The 25784-nt window shown below is 22.9% G+C and overlaps 5 protein-coding genes and 2 non-coding genes across 7 annotated transcripts; 3 read left to right on the forward strand and 4 right to left on the reverse strand.

Moving 5' to 3' along the window:
- Positions 1 to 89: 89 nt before the first annotated feature.
- PY17X_1305700 (50S ribosomal protein L20, putative) lies at positions 90 to 615 on the reverse strand (the record flags this gene model as incomplete). Its single annotated transcript, XM_725033.1, has 2 exons — positions 90 to 308; positions 469 to 615. The coding sequence occupies 2 exons, from the start codon at positions 613 to 615 to the stop codon at positions 90 to 92; spliced, it is 366 nt and encodes a 121-aa protein (XP_730126.1).
- Positions 616 to 1631: 1016 nt separating this feature from the next.
- Positions 1632 to 3231, reverse strand: PY17X_1305800 (translocation protein SEC62, putative; the record flags this gene model as incomplete). Its single annotated transcript, XM_022956994.1, has 3 exons — positions 1632 to 1736; positions 1961 to 2983; positions 3217 to 3231. The coding sequence occupies 3 exons, from the start codon at positions 3229 to 3231 to the stop codon at positions 1632 to 1634; spliced, it is 1143 nt and encodes a 380-aa protein (XP_022813484.1).
- A 1921-nt stretch (positions 3232 to 5152) lies between these two features.
- Positions 5153 to 5241, reverse strand: PY17X_1305900. The gene has a single exon. It is a non-coding gene; the product is annotated as a tRNA-Sec (tRNA).
- Positions 5242 to 6426: 1185 nt separating this feature from the next.
- On the forward strand, positions 6427 to 6504 carry PY17X_1306000. Its single transcript has one exon. It is a non-coding gene; the product is annotated as a tRNA-Met (tRNA).
- A 6165-nt stretch (positions 6505 to 12669) lies between these two features.
- On the forward strand, positions 12670 to 19261 carry PY17X_1306100 (metacaspase-2, putative; the record flags this gene model as incomplete). The annotated part of the gene is made up of 7 exons (XM_022956996.1): positions 12670 to 12814; positions 13513 to 17904; positions 18036 to 18483; positions 18672 to 18753; positions 18870 to 18949; positions 19066 to 19102; positions 19208 to 19261. The coding sequence occupies 7 exons, from the start codon at positions 12670 to 12672 to the stop codon at positions 19259 to 19261; spliced, it is 5238 nt and encodes a 1745-aa protein (XP_022813485.1).
- Positions 19262 to 20125: 864 nt separating this feature from the next.
- On the reverse strand, positions 20126 to 22954 carry PY17X_1306200 (cleavage and polyadenylation specificity factor subunit 3, putative; the record flags this gene model as incomplete). Its single annotated transcript, XM_721058.1, has 1 exon — positions 20126 to 22954. One exon carries the CDS (start codon positions 22952 to 22954, stop codon positions 20126 to 20128), a length of 2829 nt encoding a protein of 942 aa, XP_726151.1.
- A 1605-nt stretch (positions 22955 to 24559) lies between these two features.
- PY17X_1306300 (conserved protein, unknown function) lies at positions 24560 to 25456 on the forward strand (the record flags this gene model as incomplete). The annotated part of the gene is made up of 1 exon (XM_721059.2): positions 24560 to 25456. The coding sequence occupies one exon, from the start codon at positions 24560 to 24562 to the stop codon at positions 25454 to 25456; it is 897 nt and encodes a 298-aa protein (XP_726152.2).
- Positions 25457 to 25784: the final 328 nt, after the last annotated feature.

Consider the following 25784-nt stretch of genomic DNA (forward strand, 5'->3'; position numbering starts at 1 on the left):
TAGTAGTAATGGTACAGTTACATGAATTAATAAATAGCTAATTATTTGAATTGTGTTTTTTCCATCTAATATAAACTCCCATTATAAATTTAAAGTTGTGATATGTCTCTAAACTTAAGTTTCCTTTGATAAAAAACATATTTTGATTCATCTACTAAAGCCTTAAAACTTATTGGTTCTGTGTAGCATAATGTATATAAGCTCTTTCTGTTCAAGAGTATATTATTATTTAATAAACTATACATAAAATTTGAATATGTAAAATTCCATTCTCTGCATCCTCTGTTTATGCTAGCTATCCAATGTACCTAAAAATAGGGAATTCAAACACACATACAATAATTATGTAAGATGATAACTACATATATAAGCATACAAAATATGTATATATTGATTATATTCCATTATCATTTTCTTTCCATATAACTATTTTTATATGTATATATAACTTTATTTTATTAAAATTACCCGTAGCCTTCTATATCGTTGGCGCCTCATAATATAAGAATGAAGTAAAGCCTTCATTGCTCTACTTCTTGCAATTTTAAAACATCCTTTGCTCCTACCTCTAAAACCCTTTGCTACTTGAAAAACTACTTCTCTTGGTAATTTCATTTTTGATAACTTTTGTAATATAATTTATTATTTTTTATCAGTAATAAAGTGTAATTTTCAAAATATTAGCTCTGTTTTATTTGACCAAATTTTCTGTTCTAATTATATTTCTAATTATATTTTTATATATTATATTCCCTTTTTTATATAGATATGATTTTATACATTGTTTCTATTTCCAATTTTTATATAAATCATTGTTATATTATTATTATACCTTTCTTTCCCGTGCTTTTTATATTTGTTAATAAGATGCGATATGCTTTTATTTTTTTCTCATATAATTCATGCTCTTAAAATTATTTTACAGATTTTCGACGCTCTTTCGTAGATGTGTATAAATGCAAATATACTCCATAATTATTATATAATCTTTAACGTACTACAAACGAATAAAGAATTAAATTTTTAAATATCGTAATAATTAAATAATTTTTTTAAATACAATTAAATCATATATATTTTATTTCTTAATATCACACTTAAAAATAAAACTTATAAAGCTTTGCAAAAAAATAATTAAAAATAATATAAAAAATATAATATTTTTTATTTTTTTGGGTATGCTACTATTTCGTGTTGTTTTAAAATACAAAAAGTACATTAATAATATTTTTACAAATCTAAATATATAAACAAATATATAAATTTATAGTAACGAAATGCCACAATAAATGTTCTTAAAAAAAGGAAAAGAAGGAAAATGCGAAAAAAATAAAAAGGTGTAAAAAAAATACAACAAAATATTATAAGGGTTAACAAAAATATAACGTATTAAATTTTAATGTGGAAAAATCATTCATGTGAAATAGTTCATAAAAAAATATTTTATTTATAAATAGGTGGAAAATATGTCCAAATCAATTTTTGTGGTTTCATTGAATTTATCTATTTATGTATATATATACATATATATATACATACTTCTATATTCAATTTGAGAAGTATTGTACCTATGCAAACAATACTTAAAATTAAAAAAATTGTAGATAAATATATTATTTTATAATTTTCTCTTATGTTTTAATATTTTGGAAACATGCCTCCTTGTGAGCCTCATCTAAAACTTCTTTTGTTGCCTTGGAACATTTTTTCGTGTAGCAATGTGATTTGATAATTTTCTAAAAAAAAATATATGTATATAAAAATGTTACAAACAGTTAAAACACGGATTAACAGCATTAAAAATATAAATACATTATTTTATTAATACATTGTCAACATAAAATAAACATATGCTTCCCCAAAGATTAATATTCCTTAATCAATTGGGATTTCATTAAAATAGTATTTTATTCGCTAGTGTTATTTTACTATAATAGTATATTGTCTTTCTTTTACATACCTCCATACAATCGCATTTTAAGAAGCATCTTCTAACTAATTCCTCGAAAGGTGGGAATCCACATTTTTTCAAACAATCATAATTTTCTTCATTATCATCATAAACGATTTGATCTTCTGGATCTTCAATGTCTTCTTGCTCCTCAAATGTGGCTTTTGAGTCGATAGATTTATACATAAAAGTATTTTCTGGAGTGTCAGATAATTTTTTATTACCCCATTCTATTATATCAATAAAAGATTGCTTTGCAAAATTTTGAATATCAGAAATAGAATGAGTTTTTCCTAACTGATGTATACCTATAGCTACTAAAACAGCAGTAACCGCTCTAGCAAATACTAAAAACCAACTATCATTTCTACGTTCCCATGAATGAAATGGAATGAAAGATTCGACAATACTACAGTCTTCATCAAATAAATTTGGGAAAATCCAATAATCAACACCAAAAAACCAGAAAAAAACAAAAGTGATTATTCTTCCAACTATTATTGCTGATAACAATCCTATAAATACAACTGATAAATGCCACAATGCCAATTTCAATTTCAATGGCCAAACAGGAAACATACAACATATTAAAACTATTGAGATTAATATCATTAACATAAAATATTGTAATTTCTTATTTCTTTCATAAACTAAAATATAAAAACCTGCTTTATCAAAATTTTGTTTTGAAGTCATAATTAATCTCTTTGGCCATTTCGGTCTTTTATATACTCCATTTTCATCCATTTCATGTACCCCTTTAAGTGGCTTATATTGAGCTTTATATATAAAACCTTTTTGTATAAACAAATCAGCAAATTCTTCTACTTCTTTCATTTCTGATAGATTCCGGTTTCCTATTAATTTTGGAAACTTTTTCTTTAAAATATCTTGTTTGCTACTTAAAAAGCTTACAAAATCGTCTCCTCTGAAATACTCAACTGCTCTTTTTCCAACTTCAGCTGCGCTTTTTACTTTCACCCCTCCATCAAAGGCGAATCTCAGCAAAGCAAACATATCTGAATGTATCTCCTAAAAAATTATAAATCAAATTATACCCATTAATACGACTAAAAATAAATTTGGATATATATATCAAACAAAAACATCGAGATGCTTTAAATATATTCATTCACATAAGTCGACATTTATATAATATGTTATCATGCATATATGTAGATGTTTTTTCGCACACATATACAAAAGTATGAAATTTTCTTATCTAGTAAAAATATTTACAAACTAAAAAATGTATACAAAATTACCTCTACTTTATCCATCTTATCCTAATTTATTGATAAACAATAACACTAATAAAAAGATACGTTAAGAAATATAGAAGTAATAAATTTGTATGTAATTTTCGGTGGGTTATACGACCATTCTAATCCAATAACGTATTTATATATCTTTATTAGTTTCCTACTACTATTTTTTGTTTTTCGTCTTTATTTTTTATTTTTAATTCATTAATATCAATTAAAAAATATATTTTTTATTGTGTTCTTATATATGTAATCATATACAGTTAATTTCTCTTTGTTTATTATTATATAACTTTTAAAAATATAGTTTTTCTGATTTGTTCTTAAATATTTTTTTATTTTTCTTTCTAATATTATTTCAAAATATATTCATTATTAATTAATAATTCCTTTCTTTTTCCTTTTTCTTTCCCTTTTTTTTGGGTGAATGCCGTATAAGTCATATATTTTTATTTATTTTTTTTTTTTAATAATGAAATATATCATCACGAAGTAATATTTTATGTGTAAAGAAAAAATTTTTTTTTTGTTCGCATTCACTTTTTTTTGTGTTTTTATGTTCTAATTTTATATACATATATATAATTATTATATATGTATATTAGAATACCATTTTTGTGCACATATCATCACTTATATCTGAAAATTGCATATTTAAAAAAGTAGGATAAATATTATTCCGATCATTTTAAAAAATATTTTTAATTAAAAATTCACAAATAAGCTAAATAAAAGCAATAATACCCCAAAACAAGTTATTATAAGTTCCCCTACGAATAACATATACATTAGAGTTTTGGCTGGTATATATTTATTCATTTAATTATAATTTTGTGTATTATTTTTAAAATAGACCATAAGAATTAACTTCCTAAATTTATATGTATTAATTATTTTTATACTGTATATGTGTATTTAGTGTTGTTTGTTTTCCCGATTATATCGAATTGTCAGTTTTTATTAAATCCCTATTTTGAAAATTAATGCTACATATATTTATAAATTATTTATAGCAATAATCCCCAATATAAAATTTAACTAAATCTGACATAAATATATCTTTACAGATCGTGATTTTTAATTTATATTTAGCAAATAAAAAGACGAAAAATAAAAAATATAATACATTCTTTACACTTCTAAAAAGTGCAACTTGAAAGAATATCTTACTTATACATTTCTATTATAAAAAATTACTCTAATTATTTGTTACACTAAATATGTTAATATCTTTTTCTTAAAACATCCCTTTTATATAAATTAAAAATTCTTTTGACCATTACAATATAATGCATAGATGAATACACATTACAATTTATATATTTTTTTAATCATGGAACCTAATTTTCCTATATTAAACGTGAACATGTAAAATATTTGCATTTGATGATATTTACTAAATAATACTTTATTCATTTTGTCAAAACAACAAATTAATTTTTTATAAAATATGTAATTTATTGCATTTTACATATATAGATATGTGAACCATATTAAAAATATAAGAGGGTATATAATTCTATATGCCTTTTATTTTTCTATATATAATACCTAATTTGTACAATATGTATGTTATAATAATTGTTACCATTTTTTATTTTTACATTTATATTCAATAAATTTATAGCAAATTCGTGATATTTTGTAATACCTATGTATATAAAAATAATGTTTAATATCGATTTATAACTAATCTAAATTTATTTTTTAAGCCGTGGAAAGCATATATACATTTACGTATTTATATATTCACGATTATTTTATAACTATATAAGTATACCTAAATGCATATCATTCTCACTTTTTATTTCAGAATTTATATCCCCTTTTACATTTTTATTTTATAATATATAAGAAAAATATCAACGTAATTTTCCATATTTGGTGTTCCCTTTTTCGGCACGCTTGAATTTTACATTAAATAAAATTTCACATTCGCACCGAAGGAGGAATCGAACCTCTGTGCAGTGACCTACACCAAATGATTTGAAGTCATCTTTAGCAACCATGCTAACTCATCGGTGCACCATTACTTTTGCTTTTTTAAATCTTATACATATTTCATATAAAAAAGAAAAATTATATATATACATATAATTTTGTACTATTATATTTATTGTATATATACATAATAAATAATAATTGTTATAATAATTCCTATGCATATATATGCGCTTTGCTATTTCCTTAAGATTTTTTAAGATTCCTTAAAAATTGTATAATTTATATGCTTTATTCTTTATAAAAATCACGGTAAAGGAAAACAAAAAGAATTTATGGAATTTTAGGAAAAATCAAATCGAAAGCATTAACATTAATCACACTATATTAAGATATTATTTATACAGTGTGTTGTATTATAATACCTATTATTTATATATACGTGTATTAATTAGTAGTGTCTTTGTTGCGTTCATAGCATATAGTCATTTGTTTCATTTCATACTTCCATCAGCCATATATAGGAATTTATAAAATATGTTTTTTTTTATACGGCTTTATTTTTTCTCTTTTATGTTTAAATATCATGTATGCATTTTCATCCAATTTTATTCATTTGCAGCATTAACAGCTGCTTATTATTCATAAAATGTTCATTAAATCATACATTTATTCAGGAAGATGTATAAAGTTTTCGACGCCAATTATTTATAGCTTATATTATTTTTATTTCTAGTGATTTTATAAATAATTTGTATTTAATTAATATATGCGAATTACCTTTTGGTACAAATCCATAAATAAATAAAACACAAAAAACATAAAGATACAAAAAATAAAAACGAGTATTCATATTCTACTATTACATTTGCTTAATATATTTTGTTAATAATTTTATTATCATTAGCAGCATAAAAATAAGGAAATTAAACAGCTACGGTATAAATTATAAAAAAAATATTAAAAAATAATGGTATGTATTTACATTTTTTAATTTTTATATCCATATGTAAATGTTATACATTCTTTTAATATTATTTTTAAAAGCCAAAGGATTCCAAATTTAAGCGTATATGGAATAATGTCGAGGTAAAATATCAGTTTAAATTTTTATAAAGCCAAATTATATTAAGGCGTTTAATGTAAAAGAAATAATGAAAATAAATTCATTTATTAGTACTATATATATGTTCGTGTACGCTTGCACCATTTATATTTTTTTCATAAATAAAATACTAATATAACTATAAATTGCAAAAAGTACATTATGGGTAATTGGCGCAGTCGGTTAGCGCGCGGGTCTCATAATCCCGAGGTCGTGAGTTCGAGCCTCACATTACCCAAATTTTATTGTTCCCTTTCATTTAATAATTTATATATAAAATTCGTAATAATAAATAAAATATGTATATATATTAAATAAATGTAATTATAAATTTTTTATACAAATAAACACTATTATATAGAGTATTAATATTTCATTATGCATGTATAATTAATAATCCAATTCACAAATTATATATTTGTAGCAATATATAAATTTATATATTTATATTTATATATATATATATATATATATATATATGGCCACAGAAATATAAATACATTTAATAATCTTTTATCTCAATTAATATTACCTATACATATTTTTTTATATGATATTCAAATTATATTTGTATAACTTCTCACATTCTGTTAACACATTCCAAATAATGAATAAATGTAATAAAAAGTGATAAGTTTATTAGGTTATCTAATAAAAATCAATTTCGATATAATCGACGTGAACAAATCATAAAGTTTAAATGAATATAATACAAAATTCTTTTTTATCCATATACTTATCACCATATTTCGTGCTACAGCTAAAATCTACAAAAAATATTATTTTTCACAATTTTCATAAAACGGAATTACATAAATTTATATAATGATATTTCTCATATAGCAAAATTAAACGAAGTTTTTGTATGTACTATCATTCCTATTATATTAATATTGTTTTATTTAAAGACAGGACACATATCATTGAAGTATTTTTTTTCATTGATAAAATCTAATGTACTTCGGTTTGAGCTTTTATTATTTAGCATTTTTATGATTCAAAATATTAAACATAATATCATTATTTTTTTATTTGATGTATTTCATACAAATTAAGCAAAGTGTAACTCTAAAGCCCCCAATGATGCATTTTTATTATCATAAAAATATAAAATATAACACTATAATTATATAGAATGTAATTTTAAAATTATAAATAAAATTTTAATTTATTATCAACTACATATTTTCTTTAAAAAAATTTTCAATCGTATAAATAGCAATGCATTATTTCCTTTTTTTGATGAAAAGGAAACATACACAATTTTATACATGTATAATTTAATTAAAATTTGTTTTAATTTAGTGTAATGCTATTTTCAAAAGGAACATATTATTTTGTGTGCAAAAAGTATGCACTTAATAATGTATTTTATGTAACTACATAAATGTCGATATACCAAAATATTAGATTATATAAAATATTAAATATAGCAATTGTTTAGATAATTATGTAGAATGGAATAATTATCAATTTTAAAATAATGGGTTTCCATTTTAGGAAATTATATTTTTTTTTACTAAATAAAGCGTATATTTTACAATTATATTCCTTATGCGCAACATTACGTTATTTCCTATCGTAAACAAAACAACAAAATCCTACAATTTTAATTAAAACGACATTTTATAAAAATACTCAATATATAATGCATAGATTCCTATATATTTTGGCTTATTTTTTATTTAAATTTTACTAATTATTTTATGAATTTTTGGGATTATATTATCATAACCGTATGTATATTAGTGTACTTTTTTTGATCGTATTTTACAAATGCATATATATATTATTAGTGTACTTTTTTTGATCGTATTTTACAAATGCATATATATATTATTAATGTACTTTTTTTGGTCATATTTTAACAAACGTATATATATAATATTAATGTACTTTTTTTGGTCGTATTTTATAAATACATATAATATTATTAGTGTACTTTTTTTGGTCGTATTTTATAAATACATATAATATTATTAATGTACTTTTTTTGGTCGTATTTTAACAAATGCATATATATATATATTATTAGTGTACTTTTTTTGGTCGTATTTTATAAATACATATATATAATATTAGTGTACTTTTTTTGGTCGTATTTTAACAAATGCATATATATATATATTATTAGTGTACTTTTTTTGGTCGGATTTTATAAATACATATATATAATATTAGTGTACTTTTTTTGGTCGTATTTTAACAAATGCATATATATATATATTATTAGTGTACTTTTTTTGGTCGTATTTTAACAAACATATATATATAATATTAATGTACTTTTTTTGGTCGTATTTTAACAAACATATATATATAATATTAATGTACTTTTTTTGGTCGTATTTTAACAAATGCATATATATATATATATTATTAGTGTACTTGTTTGGTCGTATTTTAACAAACGTATATATATAATATTAGTGTACTTTTTTTGGTCGTATTTTAACAAGTGCATATAATTGGTGTACTTTTTTTGGTCGTATTTTAACAAGTGCATATAATTGGTGTACTTTTTTTGGTCATATTTTAACAAGTGTATATAATTGGTGTACTTTTTTTGGTCGGATTTTATAAATGTATATAATTGGTGTACTTTTTTTGGTCGTATTTTAACAAGTGCATATATATTTCTGTACTTTTTTTGGTCGGATTTTATAAATGATATTATACTGTACTTTTTTGGGTCGTATTTTACAATTGCATATTACTGTACTTTTTTTGGGTGGATTTTACAATTGATATAATTGGTGTACTTTTTTTGGTCGTATTTTACAATTGCATAATATTAGTGTACTTTTTTTGGTCGTATTTTAACAGTGCATATATATAGTGTACTTTTTTTGGTCGTATTTTAACAAACGTATATTATATTAGTGTACTTTTTTTGGTCGGATTTTAACAGTGCATATATATTACTGTACTTTTTTTGGTCGTATTTTAACAAATGCATATATATATATATTATTACTGTACTTTTTTTGGTCGGATTTTATAAATGCATATTACTGTACTTTTTTTGGTCGGATTTTATAAATACATATTACTGTACTTTTTTTGGTCGGATTTTAACAAACATATATTACTGTACTTTTTTTGGTCGGATTTTATAAATCCATATGCTGTACTTTTTTGGGTCGTATTTTACAAATGCATATTACTGTACTTTTTTTGGTCGTATTTTAACAAGTGCATATAATTGGTGTACTTTTTTTGGTCGTATTTTAACAGTGCATATATATTACTGTACTTTTTTGGGTCGTATTTTACAAATGCATATTACTGTACTTTTTTGGGTCGTATTTTACAAATGTATATTACTGTACTTTTTTGGGTCGTATTTTACAAATGCATATTACTGTACTTTTTTTGGTCGTATTTTAACAGTGCATATATATTAGTGTACTTTTTTGGGTCGTATTTTACAAATGTATATTACTGTACTTTTTTTGGTCATATTTTAACAGTGCATATATATTACTGTACTTTTTTTGGTCATATTTTAACAGTGCATATATATTAGTGTACTTTTTTTGGTCGGATTTTAACAGTGCATATATATTACTGTACTTTTTTTGGTCGGATTTTATAAATCCATATGCTGTACTTTTTTGGGTCGTATTTTACAAATGCATATTACTGTACTTTTTTTGGTCGGATTTTAACAGTGCATATATATTACTGTACTTTTTTGGGTTGGATTTTACAATTGCATATTACTGTACTTTTTTTGGTCATATTTTAACAGTGCATATATATTAGTGTACTTTTTTTGGTCGTATTTTAACAAACGTATATTATATTAGTGTACTTTTTTTGGTCGGATTTTAACAGTGCATATATATTACTGTACTTTTTTTGGTCGTATTTTACAATTGCATAATATTAGTGTACTTTTTTTGGTCGGATTTTACAATTGCATATATATTACTGTACTTTTTTTGGTCGTATTTTAACAAGTGTATATATATAATATTAGTGTACTTTTTTTGGTCGTATTTTAACAGTGCATATATATTACTGTACTTTTTTGGGTCGTATTTTATAAATGTATATTACTGTACTTTTTTTGGTCGGATTTTACAAATACATATTACTGTACTTTTTTTGGTCGGATTTTATAAATCGATATGCTGTACTTTTTTGGGTCGTATTTTACAAATGTATATTATACTGTACTTTTTTTGGTCGGATTTTAACAGTGCATATATATTACTGTACTTTTTTTGGTCGGATTTTAACAGTGCATATATATTACTGTACTTTTTTTGGTCGGATTTTACAAATACATATTACTGTACTTTTTTTGGTCGTATTTTATAAATCCATATGCTGTACTTTTTTGGGTCGTATTTTACAAATGTATATTATACTGTACTTTTTTTGGTCGGATTTTAACAGTGCATATATATTACTGTACTTTTTTTGGTCGTATTTTACAATTGCATAATATTAGTGTACTTTTTTTGGTCGTATTTTATAAATGCATATATATTACTGTACTTTTTTTGGTCGTATTTTAACAAACGTATATTATATTAGTGTACTTTTTTTGGTCGTATTTTAACAGTGCATATATATAGTGTACTTTTTTTGGTCGTATTTTAACAAACGTATATTATATTAGTGTACTTTTTTTGGTCGTATTTTACAATTGCATAATATTAGTGTACTTTTTTTGGTCGTATTTTACAATTGCATAATATTAGTGTACTTTTTTTGGTCGTATTTTATAAATGCATAATATTAGTGTACTTTTTTTGGTCGGATTTTACAATTGCATATATATTAGTGTACTTTTTTTGGTTGGATTTTATAAATACATATATATTACTGTACTTTTTTTGGTCGGATTTTACAAACGTATATATATTACTGTACTTTTTTTGGTCGTATTTTACAAACGTATATATATTACTGTACTTTTTTTGGTCGTATTTTACAATTGCATAATATTAGTGTACTTTTTTTGGTCGGATTTTATAAATGCATAATATTAGTGTACTTTTTTTGGTCGGATTTTACAAAAGTATATTACTGTACTTTTTTTGGTTGGATTTTACAAATGCATATATTACTGTACTTTTTTGGGTCGGATTTTATAAATGCATATATATTACTGTACTTTTTTTGGTCATATTTTATAAATGCATATATATTACTGTACTTTTTTTGGTCGGATTTTACAAACGTATGTATATTACTGTACTTTTTTTGATCGTATTTTAACAAGTGCATATAATTGGTGTACTTTTTTTGTTCCATTCTAACAACCGCATATTATATTTGTGTACTTTTTTTGGTCGTATTTTATAAATACATATATATAATATTAGTGTACTTTTTTTGATCGTATTTTATAAATGCATATATATTACTGTACTTTTTTTGGTCATATTTTATAAGTGCATATTACTGTACTTTTTTTGGTCGGATTTTACAAAAGTATATTACTGTACTTTTTTTGGTCGGATTTTACAAAAGTATATTACTGTACTTTTTTTGGTCATATTTTATAAATGCATATATATTACTGTACTTTTTTTGGTCGGATTTTATAAATGCATATATATTACTGTACTTTTTTTGGTCGGATTTTATAAATGCATATTACTGTACTTTTTTTGGGTGGATTTTACAATTGATATAATTGGTGTACTTTTTTTGGTCGTATTTTACAAATACATATTACTGTACTTTTTTTGGTTGGATTTTATAAACGCATAATATTAGTGTACTTTTTTTGGTCGGATTTTACAATTGATATAATTGGTGTACTTTTTTTGTTCCATTCTAACAAACGCATATTATATTTGTGTACTTTTTTTGGTTATATTTTAACAATGCATATACATTTGTGTACTTTTTTTGTTCCATTCTAACAACCGCATATTATATTTGTGTACTTTTTTGGGTTATATTTTAACAACCACATATTATATTTATGTACTTTTTTATGCACGACATAAAATTTCAACAAATTTTGAATGTTACATAAAATAAAAACAACGAAGGAAACATAACATTACCCATATAATATCTGCGTGCATATGTATGCGTAACTATACGCATGTTGGAAAATATATCCAACGGTTTTTATTACTTTTTCTAAAATAAAAAATAAAATATTTGGTTAATATATATTTTTAATTTTTTCTTTAACAAAAAATAACATTGAAATTTTCTAAAGATAGAACATATTTTATTTTAATTTTGTATATCTATAAAACATCTTTTAAAAAAAAAATTAAATCAAATTTGTGTATTCAGTGAATATCACAAAGAAAAACAATTCGATATAATGCATCTATAATAATTTGTAATATTCTACACCACTAAAAATATATTATTTATTTAAAACAAAATTTTTTTAAATCTAATATATATATTATAAAATTAAAATGCGAGATATAAATATTTATTCTCCGCTATATAGTTCCTATGAAAATATAAATATATATAAACAAATTAGGAAAATCAATGACCATAGTGACATATCTACCGCCAATATATCATGTGGCACCAAAGGGAGGATATTAGTGAAAGGTATATTTTTTAAAAGTATATAAATACTTTCAAAGTATTTTATGTGTACATATATGAATGCTTATGTACTAATTGTGGTAAATAATCTAATATCCAAATGTTCCATATTTACTTTTTAAATATTCGAACACTGAATGTTTATATAAGTCCTTATACATGTTCATGAGACATACAAATTTGTAACTTATAATAAAATAGTATTCATTATGACTAGATATACATATATACAACTTAATTAGTCTTTTTTTCTTTTTTTTTGAATGTGTATTTTATGGTAAATGATTTAATAAGCATAACAAATTTAGTACGTATTTATATGAATTCCATTAACTTGTGAATTATAAATGTTTATAAAAGATGTTCACATCTACCTTCTGGAATCATAGTTCTATTTGTTTTATTATTGTTTTTTTTCATTCTTTATTTTCTCATTCTGTTATCTCATTGCCCTTTCAAGTTACTCTAATTTCTTATTCCCCATTTTAATAATAAACTGTTTTATTAAAGAAAATATTTATAGTGTTATATTTTTCCATACTCCATAAAACAACTAAAAAAAAATATGTGAATTATGATGTATACATGAGATACACATATACTTATTATTTGTGTTAGATTATTTTTTTAAATATATTTTAATATACACACAACACAATTGTATATTAAAAACATTATTATTTTTTTTCTAATTTCTATAGACGCTGAAAATGAAAAAATAAGACCCATAAATAAAAATATGACACAAAATTTAGAGAATTTAGAGGATTTAGAGAAAAATGCGAAAAATAAAATTTTGTGTATCCCCCCAAGAGAAGACAATATAAAGGACCTAGCTTTTTTTCAAAATATTAATCAAGAAAATTACGCATTGAATGGCTATAACATACCACCAAATAAAATTATTAATTCGATAAACCCAATAAGATATACTTACTTAATGCCAAACAATAACATTTTTTATAACAAGCAACATAGTATACAAAGCAATAGTGCCGGAAATTATATTAATAACTTAAATAATTCACTAAAAAATCAAATTAATAACATACGCAATGATGATAAAAACTATACAGGAGGATATTTATTAAATGGGCATAATAACGCTACAAAATCTAATATTTCAAAAATTGTAGATAAAAATAATGGAAATAATTATATACTCGACAACGCTCATAATTTAAACACTAAAAACAATACACTTTATAATTATGGAAATAATCTATATAACAATTATAATGGAGATGTTTTAAATCAATACAATCAAGGGGTAAACATTTATAGAAGTATGTCTTCTGACAATATCCATAATACTAGAAATAGATATTCTCGTTCCTTGTATAATAACAATCTAACATTTTTGGGACCATTTGTACCATTAATTCCTAATAATAACATAAAAGCAAATACAAAAATGCCCCATGTAAATAATATGATAAATTTATCATTTATTCCAAAAAACTATATTCAAAGGAATAGTAGTTCATATTTATTAAACCCTTTAAAAAAAGACAAACAAGATTATATAAATGTGAATGGAAAAGCATTGAATCCAAATGACCAATTAAAAAAAAATAAAAATAAAAATAAAAATAATTCCTTTAATTTTTCTGATTATTTATCATTTTGTGAAAATCCAATGAGAAGTGCATCTGTAGATCAAAGTGTTGGCAGCTCAATTTCATACATAAGACGAAAAAGAGTTAAGGATTCATCTATCAAAAAACAAGATAAAAACAATACCTTAAGAAAAATATATAATTTTTTATTTCCTTATAATCAAAAAGAGCTACTTGAAAAAAAGTATACAGCAAAAAAATACAATCCTAAGCACGATTCTGTCAATTATAACCGATTAAAACACTCAAACAAAAATGAATCGTTTTGCATAACAAGTAGTAATTCAAATGGGGAAATACAGCATTTATATCATATCAATAATAGAAATGATAGAAAAAATAATAGTAATATTTGTAATGAAAATTATGCTCATAATTCGTTTATTAACGGAAATAACAACGTATCATCCTTTAATAATATACAAACTGAAAACAAAAACAATGCCTATAACAATTATTATGAATATTATAATCCTGAACACATGGAAAATGGCTCTTTCTTATATAATACACATCCTAACAATAATAATATGACTTTTGGAAAACAAAATTTATATAAAAATAACATTCCTAATGAATTATCCTTTAAATATAATCATTATGATGATAGACATAAATATCCCGAAAAAATGGAAACTAGTATTTATAAATTTACTGATCAGAATGGAATTAAAAATAAAGAGTCTAATATTACGAACCATCTAAATTTATATCATTCAAATATGGATAACACAAATTCTCTTGTTCAAAATTTAAAAAAAAATTATTTGTCAGAAAATGTAAGTAAGAAAAAAAACAATGGTAAAATATCTCAATGCAATGCAAAAAACAACATTGACCCTAAATCCGACGAGAAAAATATCACACAAATTGGAAACATAAAAACTCAATGTCAGGAAAATGAAAATAAATATATTATGGATACGAATCTAAACGAAAATTTAAAATTTTCAATGAATCATATAAAGAATGATACAGAAAATATATCAAGTGGAAATGACAAAAACCATATCAACTATAATTTTCATAACAATAACTTAGTAATGCAAAGTGATAATATTAACAATTTTAAGAAAAATGAAAAGCAGCTAACTGGAAAAAATCAAAATACAATTAAAAATTCAAATGATGCTAATTTAACATTTTCTAATGTGTACCAACACGTAAATTCCATTCCCAAAACAAACAATAATCCAAAGGACCCTAATATGGGAAACACAATGCTCAGTAATAATTATAAAAATAACAATATATTATATTTACCAAACCAATATAATAATATTAATACAAATAATAATGCAAAAACTTATCTTAAAAATATAGACAAATTTCACTACAACAAAAATTATAGCAATACCAAAGATGGTATATCTCGTAACAACGAAATATATGGAAAAAATACACTTCAACACAAAGATAGCTTTTTATTAAATGATCAGAATATTGCACGACAAAGTCAAATAAATACTACCAACGCTAAAGGAAATATGATACGTTCAAATTCAGCTTTTGAAAATCCTATAAATAAACTAAAAGAGTATAATATTGATAAACTTCTATACCCCAAAAGTAACACATATAATGTAAATAATGATAAAAAAGAATATATTAAATCTGAGAAAAAATTAAATCCTAATTCAATAAACAAAGATTCTGCTACACCAAATAATAAAAGCACAATTCTTAATCCTTTAGAAAAACTAACACCAAAATATAATGTGGAAAATAAAAATAATACTACACACGAATTAAATAATCTATTTAATAATCCCAAAGTATTAGACACTGCTGATAATGGCGAAAAAAATAAAAATAATGAAATAACTTATAATCCCAATTTAGCACAAATTAATTTAAATGAAAATTATATTGATCTTATAAATAATGATTTATTAAATATAAAAAAAATTCCATATGCTTCATCTCAATTTGAGATGAAAGAAACCGAATTAAATATAAATGATATAAATGTTAAATCTATTATTATGAATTCACATGAACGTGATTTTGAAAAATTGAAAAAAACACATAATAGAATTAATAATGGAAATAATATTAGTACAATTGATGGAATTAATGAAATATTATTATCCATGTCAAAAGGGCGCGATAAATCTAGCATCCCATTGAATGCTTTAAATGAAGAATCAAAAAACAATGACTTATATAAAAAATCAAAACATAGTAAACATAATAAACATGATAAATTAATAAAAAAGAAACAGAAATTAAAAAGTATCACTTTCGACACCAGCTCCTCTAGTTGTACTATAAACAATAGGCATCATCGAAATTTGGAAAGTATTGTTAAATCTCAGGAGTCTATATATTTTAAAATGAAAACTATGACGAAAGCAGATAAAAAAGCACTAGGTAATGATTATAATAACGCTACATTGTATAAAAAACTTGATCATTATAATAATAAAGTAGAAACAATTGCCATAATTCATCGAAATGGTACAGATGGTAATAATGGTGTATCAAAAAAAATAGTAATAAATAGTGAGCCATTACGACCGTTTTTTAATAGAGATAGAAGTGACATAACATATGTAAACAGTTCAGTTGTGAATTTAATAAATAAAATAGAGAGTAAAAAAAGTATTAGTAAAGATACAAACAATTCATGGAACCAAAAAAACGATGGTATTATTACTAATAAAAAAAAAGTAAGTAACTATAAAATGAATGCTTCCAGTGAATTAGCTACAACTGAATCAGAATCGCATTATTTAGGAAAAAAAAAAGCTCTTGTCATTACACTGAGTTATAATGGTTTATTGGAAGGATCCGTAAATGATACTACTCAGATATGTAAATGTTTAGTAGAATTCTTTAATTTTAATGAATTGATATTATTAAATGATTGTAATTTTTGTTATAAAAATTTTGTTGCACAAAAAGCTACTAAAAAAAATATTATAAATAATTTACGTGATTTTATTATTAATTCTAATAATGGTGATATTTTATTCTTTTATTATTGTGGTTATTCTACCAAAATTATTGATCCGAAATTTCGTGAGAATAACAATTTTGTATTATTACCTCAAGATTATTCTAATAATAAATATATATATTCAAATGAAATATCGCATATAATTAAAAAATTAAAAGGAGGTAAACAATTATGCGTTATATTTGATACTACGTATTCATCATATTTTATTCCGACATCTATATCTATAACATATAATAAAAGTATAAATGCAACTGAATTATCCAAAAATGAGCATTTACCATTTTCGTACAAGAAAAATAATTACTCATTTAAAACTTTTGGAAAAATTAAAGATAGGCATACCGATCCAATTTATCTAGAAAATGTTAAGAAACCTAGAAACAATAAATTCCCCGAAAAAAAACACATAAAAGGTGAAAAACAGACCCTTGTTCCATCCATATTTTTCTTCTCTCCTGATTTTAGAGATAGGAATGAATATGAGTTGCTCATGAAGGGGAAAGTTCGGGGTAAGCATATCTACAAATGCTAATCCATACATATATATTATACAAATTCGATATAAAAAGAAAATGTGTACACTTCATTTATTTGTATGCTAATCCATTATAATGTCTCTCAATTTTCGCTTTCTTTACAGGTTTATTAACATATTGTATAGGAAAATCCATAGAATTGTTGAAATCGAATTTTTCATATCATGATGTATTTCTCTTATCATCTCAAATACTTCTTAATATTAAACAAAAATACAAAATAAAATATATAAATTTTAGATTATCCTTCCTAAATGAGCATTCTCCAGATGATATAAAATTTTTATCGCATGAAAGCCTTTATTTATACAAAAAAAGACAAATTGAAGAGCCATTATGGAAAACATCCATAAGATTGGGTAGTATACATGAATCGACCAAAAGCAAGTTTAGTACGAATATTAGTGAACTCTCGCTAAATTTATCAAAAATGTGCTTATTAATTTTTATAAAAGACATTCAATTTTTCTCAAAAACTAAAATTGATACTTCAATTGAATATTTTGTAAGTTGTTTTATTAAACCAAAGAATGTAAATATCCTTTGTGTCAGGTAATACATCTAGAAAATGTTCATCATATGTATAAATATATTATTTGTATATATATATATATATATATATATATATATATATATATATATATATATATGATACAACCTATTCAATTATTCACAAAAATTAACTAATTGAAATTAATATATATTTTGTCTTATCCCTTCTTATACATATTTCACATTAGGCGAAAAAATACAAAACCCCAAAAAATTGTTAGGGATAAAATATTTTTCTTGGAATACATTATTTTAGCCCTTGCCAGCATAGTACAAATTTATTAAAAAATAAATAATATAAAATTCTTATTATATATATTTTTTATGTAAAAAAAGACATTATTTGACTGTTTAATTGCATGATTGAAACTTTGTCTTTTCTACAGAAAAATGCCAAATTTTATGTGGAACTTTTTAAAAAGAAGAAAAAAAATTACTTTGTCGCTCGAAGCGTGTTTAATATAAAGTAAGAATATCCTAAAAACAGAGTCAATTATATAAACATGTGAAGAATGTAAAAATGTGTGCATCTAAAATATAAAAATATGGAATCTTCAACTTTTATTTATTTACTTTTTTTAGAAACAAAGATGGGAGGTTTTCTTTAGTTAATGAAAAGGTTAGAAAAAATATAAAATTAAATTAAAAAATATTCTATATGTTACATATTTCTTTCTTTTTTCAATGTTATATATATACATTTTTTTTTTTTTTCCTTTTTTAGAAGGACATCATTGGTATTATAGATTTGAATGTAAAACTCATAATAGAGAATTAGTATCTTTTATTTCCACATATATGATTATTTATTATTATATTTTTAATTTTTATGAAAATTGATTTTCAAGTTTGTTTTTATGACCATGAATGTTCATAGTTTTTTGATTTGATTTTGTATTTATTAACATAAAATTTGTTCATTTTTGTTTTTGTTTTTAAGTTATTATTTGTATTTCATCTTAATTTATTATTAATCTGTGAAAAACAATTTTGATTTTTGAAAATTTTTCTTAATATTTTTAAATTGTAAACTTTTTGTAAATGCTATTTTTTATTTTAATGCAAATAAATAAAGTAGGCATAATTAGCAATGAAACCTTGTCTGCATTTACCCATAAAATCATAAATGTAAACATGGTCCAATTGATTGTTAATTTATAGTTACACATACTATTTTTTTCTTTTCTACAAATATTTATATGTGTATAATTTAGTAATTTATACAATCTCGATATATTGTAACAATTTATTTAATGACGTGTTTCTCACTTGTGCTTAGTATAAAATAGGAAATATATATATTACAGTTTCTCAATTCCTACTTTTTAATGTTTTTACCACTTTTAACATTTATTTAATTGTCATACTTACCAACACATGCCTATTATTAGCATGTATTCCGTATACAGTTATATATTTAATTAATTATATAAAGTTTTGAAAATTAAGCATTATTATGATAAATTATATTTATAAACAATTTTAACAAAAAAAAAGAATAGAAAATGGGGGAATAAAAAATGTCGAAAGAAAAAATGACGAAAGAAAAAATGGCGAAAGAAAAAATGGCGAAAGAAAAAATGCATGGATATACGAAAATACAAACGTGAAATATATGATAGTAAACCTCTTCAATAATATATCAAAAACACATTGGCAGCATAGATTCTTCAATATTTCTTAAAATCTCTTTAACTTTTATTAAAACACATTCTTCTTTGCATATAACCTCCCTATTGTCCATATCAACAAACACCTGAACATCGTTGTTAGCATTATCCTTAACTTCAAATTTTAATATTTCTCCAATTTCATTAATTTTGCAAATATCATCATATTCATTATTAGACTTTTCTTCGTTAATCGTATTTTTAATATAATCGAAAAATAAATTGTCATACATTTCAAAATTTATATTTTTACTATTGTTATTTTCCAAATTTAAGGTTAACTCATTTTCATTTAAATTGGAGTCATCTATATTTTCATTTGCATTTTTGTCACAATTATTACTGTTCTTCATATTTATTTTTTTCTTTTCTCCTTCATACAAAGCAGATTTGGGATTTTCTATAGAATCATTTTCACCATTTTTATTATTACATAATAATAAAGCCTGCTTTATATCTCTTTTTAATATTCTTTCAACATTTGCATAATTTTCTTCAACAAAGTCAACTATCATTTCGTATATTTGGGTATCCGTTGTATTATTACAAATTGATAAACATTTTTTATTAGATGCCATTGTATCCATAAATTCGAGAATTAAAAAATTTATGCTATCCGCAACCATATCATTAATAAGGCTTGATAGCCAATTAATTTTTATTACTTTTTCCTCTTCACAATATAATATTTTTATATCTTTAACGAAAATTATGTTATCTTCCATAAAAATGTCTTCGTATACATTACTTAAAACGTTATATAATGCATCTAATTTATATGGATATCTAATATTAATGGTTTGATCAATTAATGCTGTTTTTAAATTTGTATATTCATGTATATCGCTTGGAAAAACAATAACAGGGGCAGATTGAGGTTCAGATATTATTATTGCTTCTATTTCTTCTGCTTCTATTTCTTCTGCTTCTATTTCTTCTGCTTCTATTTCTTCTGCTTCTATTTCATCTTCGATATCCGCATAGTTTTTATCCATTTCTTCACCTGTTGCTTGTAAAGCATCTATTTTTTTCAATTCAGTAAGATTGTTTTCTGCATCAGGCTCTTTTTTAGTAATAATATTTTCGGTAATTTCTTCTTTTTTCATAATATTTTCATTGCCATTCAAATCTTCTTGAAATTGTTCATCCTCTATTGCCTTTGTATTGTCTAACTCATTTTTTTCCATTAATTTTATCTGATTTTTTTTTTTTAGTAATCTAATTTTTTTATTAATTTTTTTAATATGTTGAGAAAGTTTCCCTAATGATATAACATGATCATTATGTTCAAAATGAAAGGATACTTTTTGTAATATTTCCGGAGTAAAAACTGATAAATATTTTTTTTCATCTATTAGTTTATTTTTTAATCTATTTAATTCATTTCTATCACCATGTACTAAAACAACATTTGGACATTTCAATTTTTCAATAAATGTTTTTGTTTGATTAAAATCGGAATGCGCACTAAATGAAATTTGTTCAAATTGACATTTCCTTTTGACTAATTTATCATTAATGGTTACAAATTCCGGTTCGGTTTTTAATTCATCTGCTAGTGTTCCTTTAATTGTATACCCAGTTATAATAACTCCGCTTTTCTTATCGGATGCAATTATATTAAAAATACTTTTTGATATACCACTTTGAAGCATACCAGGGGACGCCATAATTACACATGGGTAATTATCTTGATATAAATAGTTTAAAATAGAATCTAATGATTTTGCATATTTTACATACTTAAAATTAAATGGATTTTTACCTTCATTAACAATTTTTTTAATAAAATCACTACATAAATTTATATATGTTTCATAAATACATAACGATTTTGTAGCCATAGAAGAAATGTAAAAAATTGGAATTTTTTGTAAATTAGGATTTCGATCCCAATGTTCTTCTAATATTAATAGTATTTCTTGAGCTCGCCCTAAAGCAAAAACAGGTAATAATACCTTTCCTTTACTATTTAATATATTAGTTAACATATTTAAAAAAATTGCCTCTCGTTTTCTTCTATTGTCATGTACTTTAATACCATATGTTCCTTCACATATTAATACATGAACATCAATATTCGGAATTTCAGCTATTGGTATATGTCTATCTATTTCTCTACTATAATCACCAGTATACAATAAACGTATATTATTAATTTCTACTAAAAACATACATGCACCTATAACATGTCCTGCTCTATATGCAGTAAATTTTACATTTTCAAGTTCAATATTTTCGTGAAAATTAATTGTTTCAATTAATTCCATTGTAGCTTCTATATCATCATCATCATATAACACATTATTACTATTTTCATCATTATTTTTATCAACAATATAATTATCATAATAAGCATCATCATTGTCATCATTACTAATATATCCGTCATTATTTATATTATCTATACCATCAGATCCATTATCTTCTAACTCTTTTTTGCTTTTCATAGATTTATTTTTATTCATTAAATTCATACATTTTTCTATACGTGCATAATCACTCCACAGTAAATAACAAATGCTTTTTGTTGCTTCGGTCATAAAAACTCGCCCTTTAAATCGAGTTTTATTAATTAAATATGGCAATGCACCACTATGATCCATATGAAAATGTGTAATTAAACAGACGTCAATTTTTGATATATCATAGGCATCATATATAGGTAAACAGCCAATGCCCATAAAAGCTGGATGTATTCCGCAGTCTAGCATAATCGACGTTTTCTCACTTTCTATTATTACACATGATCTCCCTACTTCGCTAGCTCCTCCCAAACATACAATATTTATGTTACTCATTTTTAAAAAAAAAAAATAATAGTAAAATAGATCAAACTGGTTAATTTCCCATATATTTGTAAGTGTTCTAAGAGTGTTAATTATATTACTGCAAAAAAAATATTTTGCAACAGTCTACTATTATATATTATTTTTATATATATCACAATATTTTAGTGATTAAATAATTTTGTGCCAGAATTAATATAATGTGTTTTTTCTTCTCAGTTATCGCAGGTATAATACATATTATTACCTCTATTGTGATTATGAACACCGTTATTATTATAATGGATGCGAATTTACATCTTTTTTCAATTTCAAAATTTTTATCGTTCTAAAATTGCTTATACAAAAGTATACAATACATATTCTTGCATAATCCTACTAATTGGGGGTCGTACAAAAGTTGTTTTTTTACATCATTTATTTTTTATACATTTTGTTTTCTCAAATGTTTTCCTATTTTGTTTTATCTCATTAATTAATTATTATGATTACTTCAAAACTGCTGTGTATATATTAATTGTAATCTTTTACTTTCATTGAAACAGTCGAAATTGTGCATGGATATATAAAAGTATAATATTCTATATATTATAAAAACATAACATATGCTAATAGCAATGTTTCAATATAATTTTTTTAAAGATATATAAGTCATATATATAACTTTATGTTTATACTCAATTCTCTCCATATAATTAAGTGTTCCTACTAAGTATCTTCCTTCATATCCGCAATTCATCATTATATGTGATCTTAATTTATTTTATTTTACATATTTTCTTAAAAATACATTAATTATATTTTTTTTATAATATTTTATACATTCTATAATTTTATCATTTATAATCATAAAAAAATTATATATGCATATAATACGTTTCATGGGTGTTACGCATATTTTCAAGAAATTAAAAAAATAAATCTTTTATGATGCCTTTTTCCATGCTTTATAAACAAAATTATTCACCGTTTTCTTCCCTTTAAATTATGTATATAATATATTTTTTTAAATTTATGTGAATTTTTTAAAAATACCTCATTAATATTTTTATTCATTTAATTTTTTACCTTAAGATGGTGAAAACCAATAAGTAAACAATTAAAGAGATTATATATTGTTTTTTTTATATTAATAATAATGGTGTATGATATAATAAATAGCTTATTCTACACAAGTATATATTTAAAAAATTCAAGTAAATCTTTATATTAGAAAATTTGTATATTTTTTATTTTAAACAAAAAAAAACTAAATAAGCAATCAAATAAACAGATACGATAATAACCCTTTCCATGTTTACCAAAAAAGTTATTACAATAATATAAACAAAAAAAACAATTTTTACTAGGCTTTCACGTATTTATATTGTTTGATAGAGAAAAGCATTAAAAATATAAAAAAGATAATCACTTCCAAATACAAAAAATATAACCCTGCATAATATATATTCAGGAAAAGGAATATAAAATATTTAGGAAAATTATGCATAAACTTACGAAGCCACACATATATATTAATATACTTATAAATTTGTAAGTAAATAGCTCACGTACATTTATCCATCAAATTACCATTAACTTGGCACTGATATATATCCAAACTTCAACGAATAGAAAATGATGGAAAGCGAGCATCAGTCAACCGAAAATGCCGCAGAAAAGTCGATAAAAGAAAAGACGAGCAAAGATAAACTGGCAAAAGAAAAATTAGCCAAGGAAAAAATTGGAAAGGGCTTATATTATGAAGCTCATCAATTAATAAAATCAATTATAAACAGAAAATTACAAAAAGATCAATTAGCTAGTTGTTTAAATATTATATTTTATTTTTCATTAAAATTTGCCAATGTAAAGCAATATGTTTTATTATGTGATTTAATGTATCAATGTTGTGTTATATTAACTGAAAATAATATCGAATTCGATATATATTATGCCGATAAAATAATAGAAATATTTAAAAAATGCCCACCTAATTCTACAGAAGAAAAATATAAATTTATGAACAAATGCATTTTATGGTCAACAGATGATGATAATATATTTGGCTATTTAGAATTTCACAGAGCAATGGGCAATTCATATTTTGAAGATAAAAAATATAGTTTAGCACATAATCACTATCTATATCTTGATGATAATAAGATGCTGTATAATATAATATCTTTTTGGAGAAAAGAAGCTTATCCAAGTGAATATAATTTTTTTATTTTAAGAACAACATTATGCTTACTTGTACTATATAAGATAGAACAAGCATTGGATCTTATCGAAAATTTTGAAAAAAATTTAGATAAAAAAGATGTCCCATTACCCGTTCAGGTAGCTTACTTAATTACATGTTCATGCCTATATAAAAATGAACTCTTATATGAAGATATTAAGTATAAATACAGACTTATATTAAATTATGACCCCAAATTTCAAAAATATATACAAATGATTGATGATGATATATTTAAAAAAAAAAAAAACGATTTTTTAAGCATTTTTCAAAATATGTTTGGCGGATAATATTAACCCGCATTAATTTTATTTCATATAGAAATATATTATATGCAACTTTATGCATGCTCATATTATTATAGCCCTCAAGATGTCAATAATATTTACACTCTATACAATGCTTCCTTTTTTGAGAGTGAAAATATAATTAATATCCTTTATAAAAAATTATATATCTATCTCAATTTATTTAATTATGTTGTTTTTTGGTGCACACAATCTATATGTATGTAAAAAGCTCCCGAGTCACATTATTTTTTTTATAGTTATAAATTTTATTATTTTATCCCAATGTTATATATGCATGATACTTGAATTTTTCATTTTTTTTTTATTA

This window comes from Plasmodium yoelii (genome assembly GCF_900002385.2).
Source record: "Plasmodium yoelii strain 17X genome assembly, chromosome: 13".
Lineage (NCBI taxonomy): Eukaryota > Apicomplexa > Aconoidasida > Haemosporida > Plasmodiidae > Plasmodium > Plasmodium yoelii.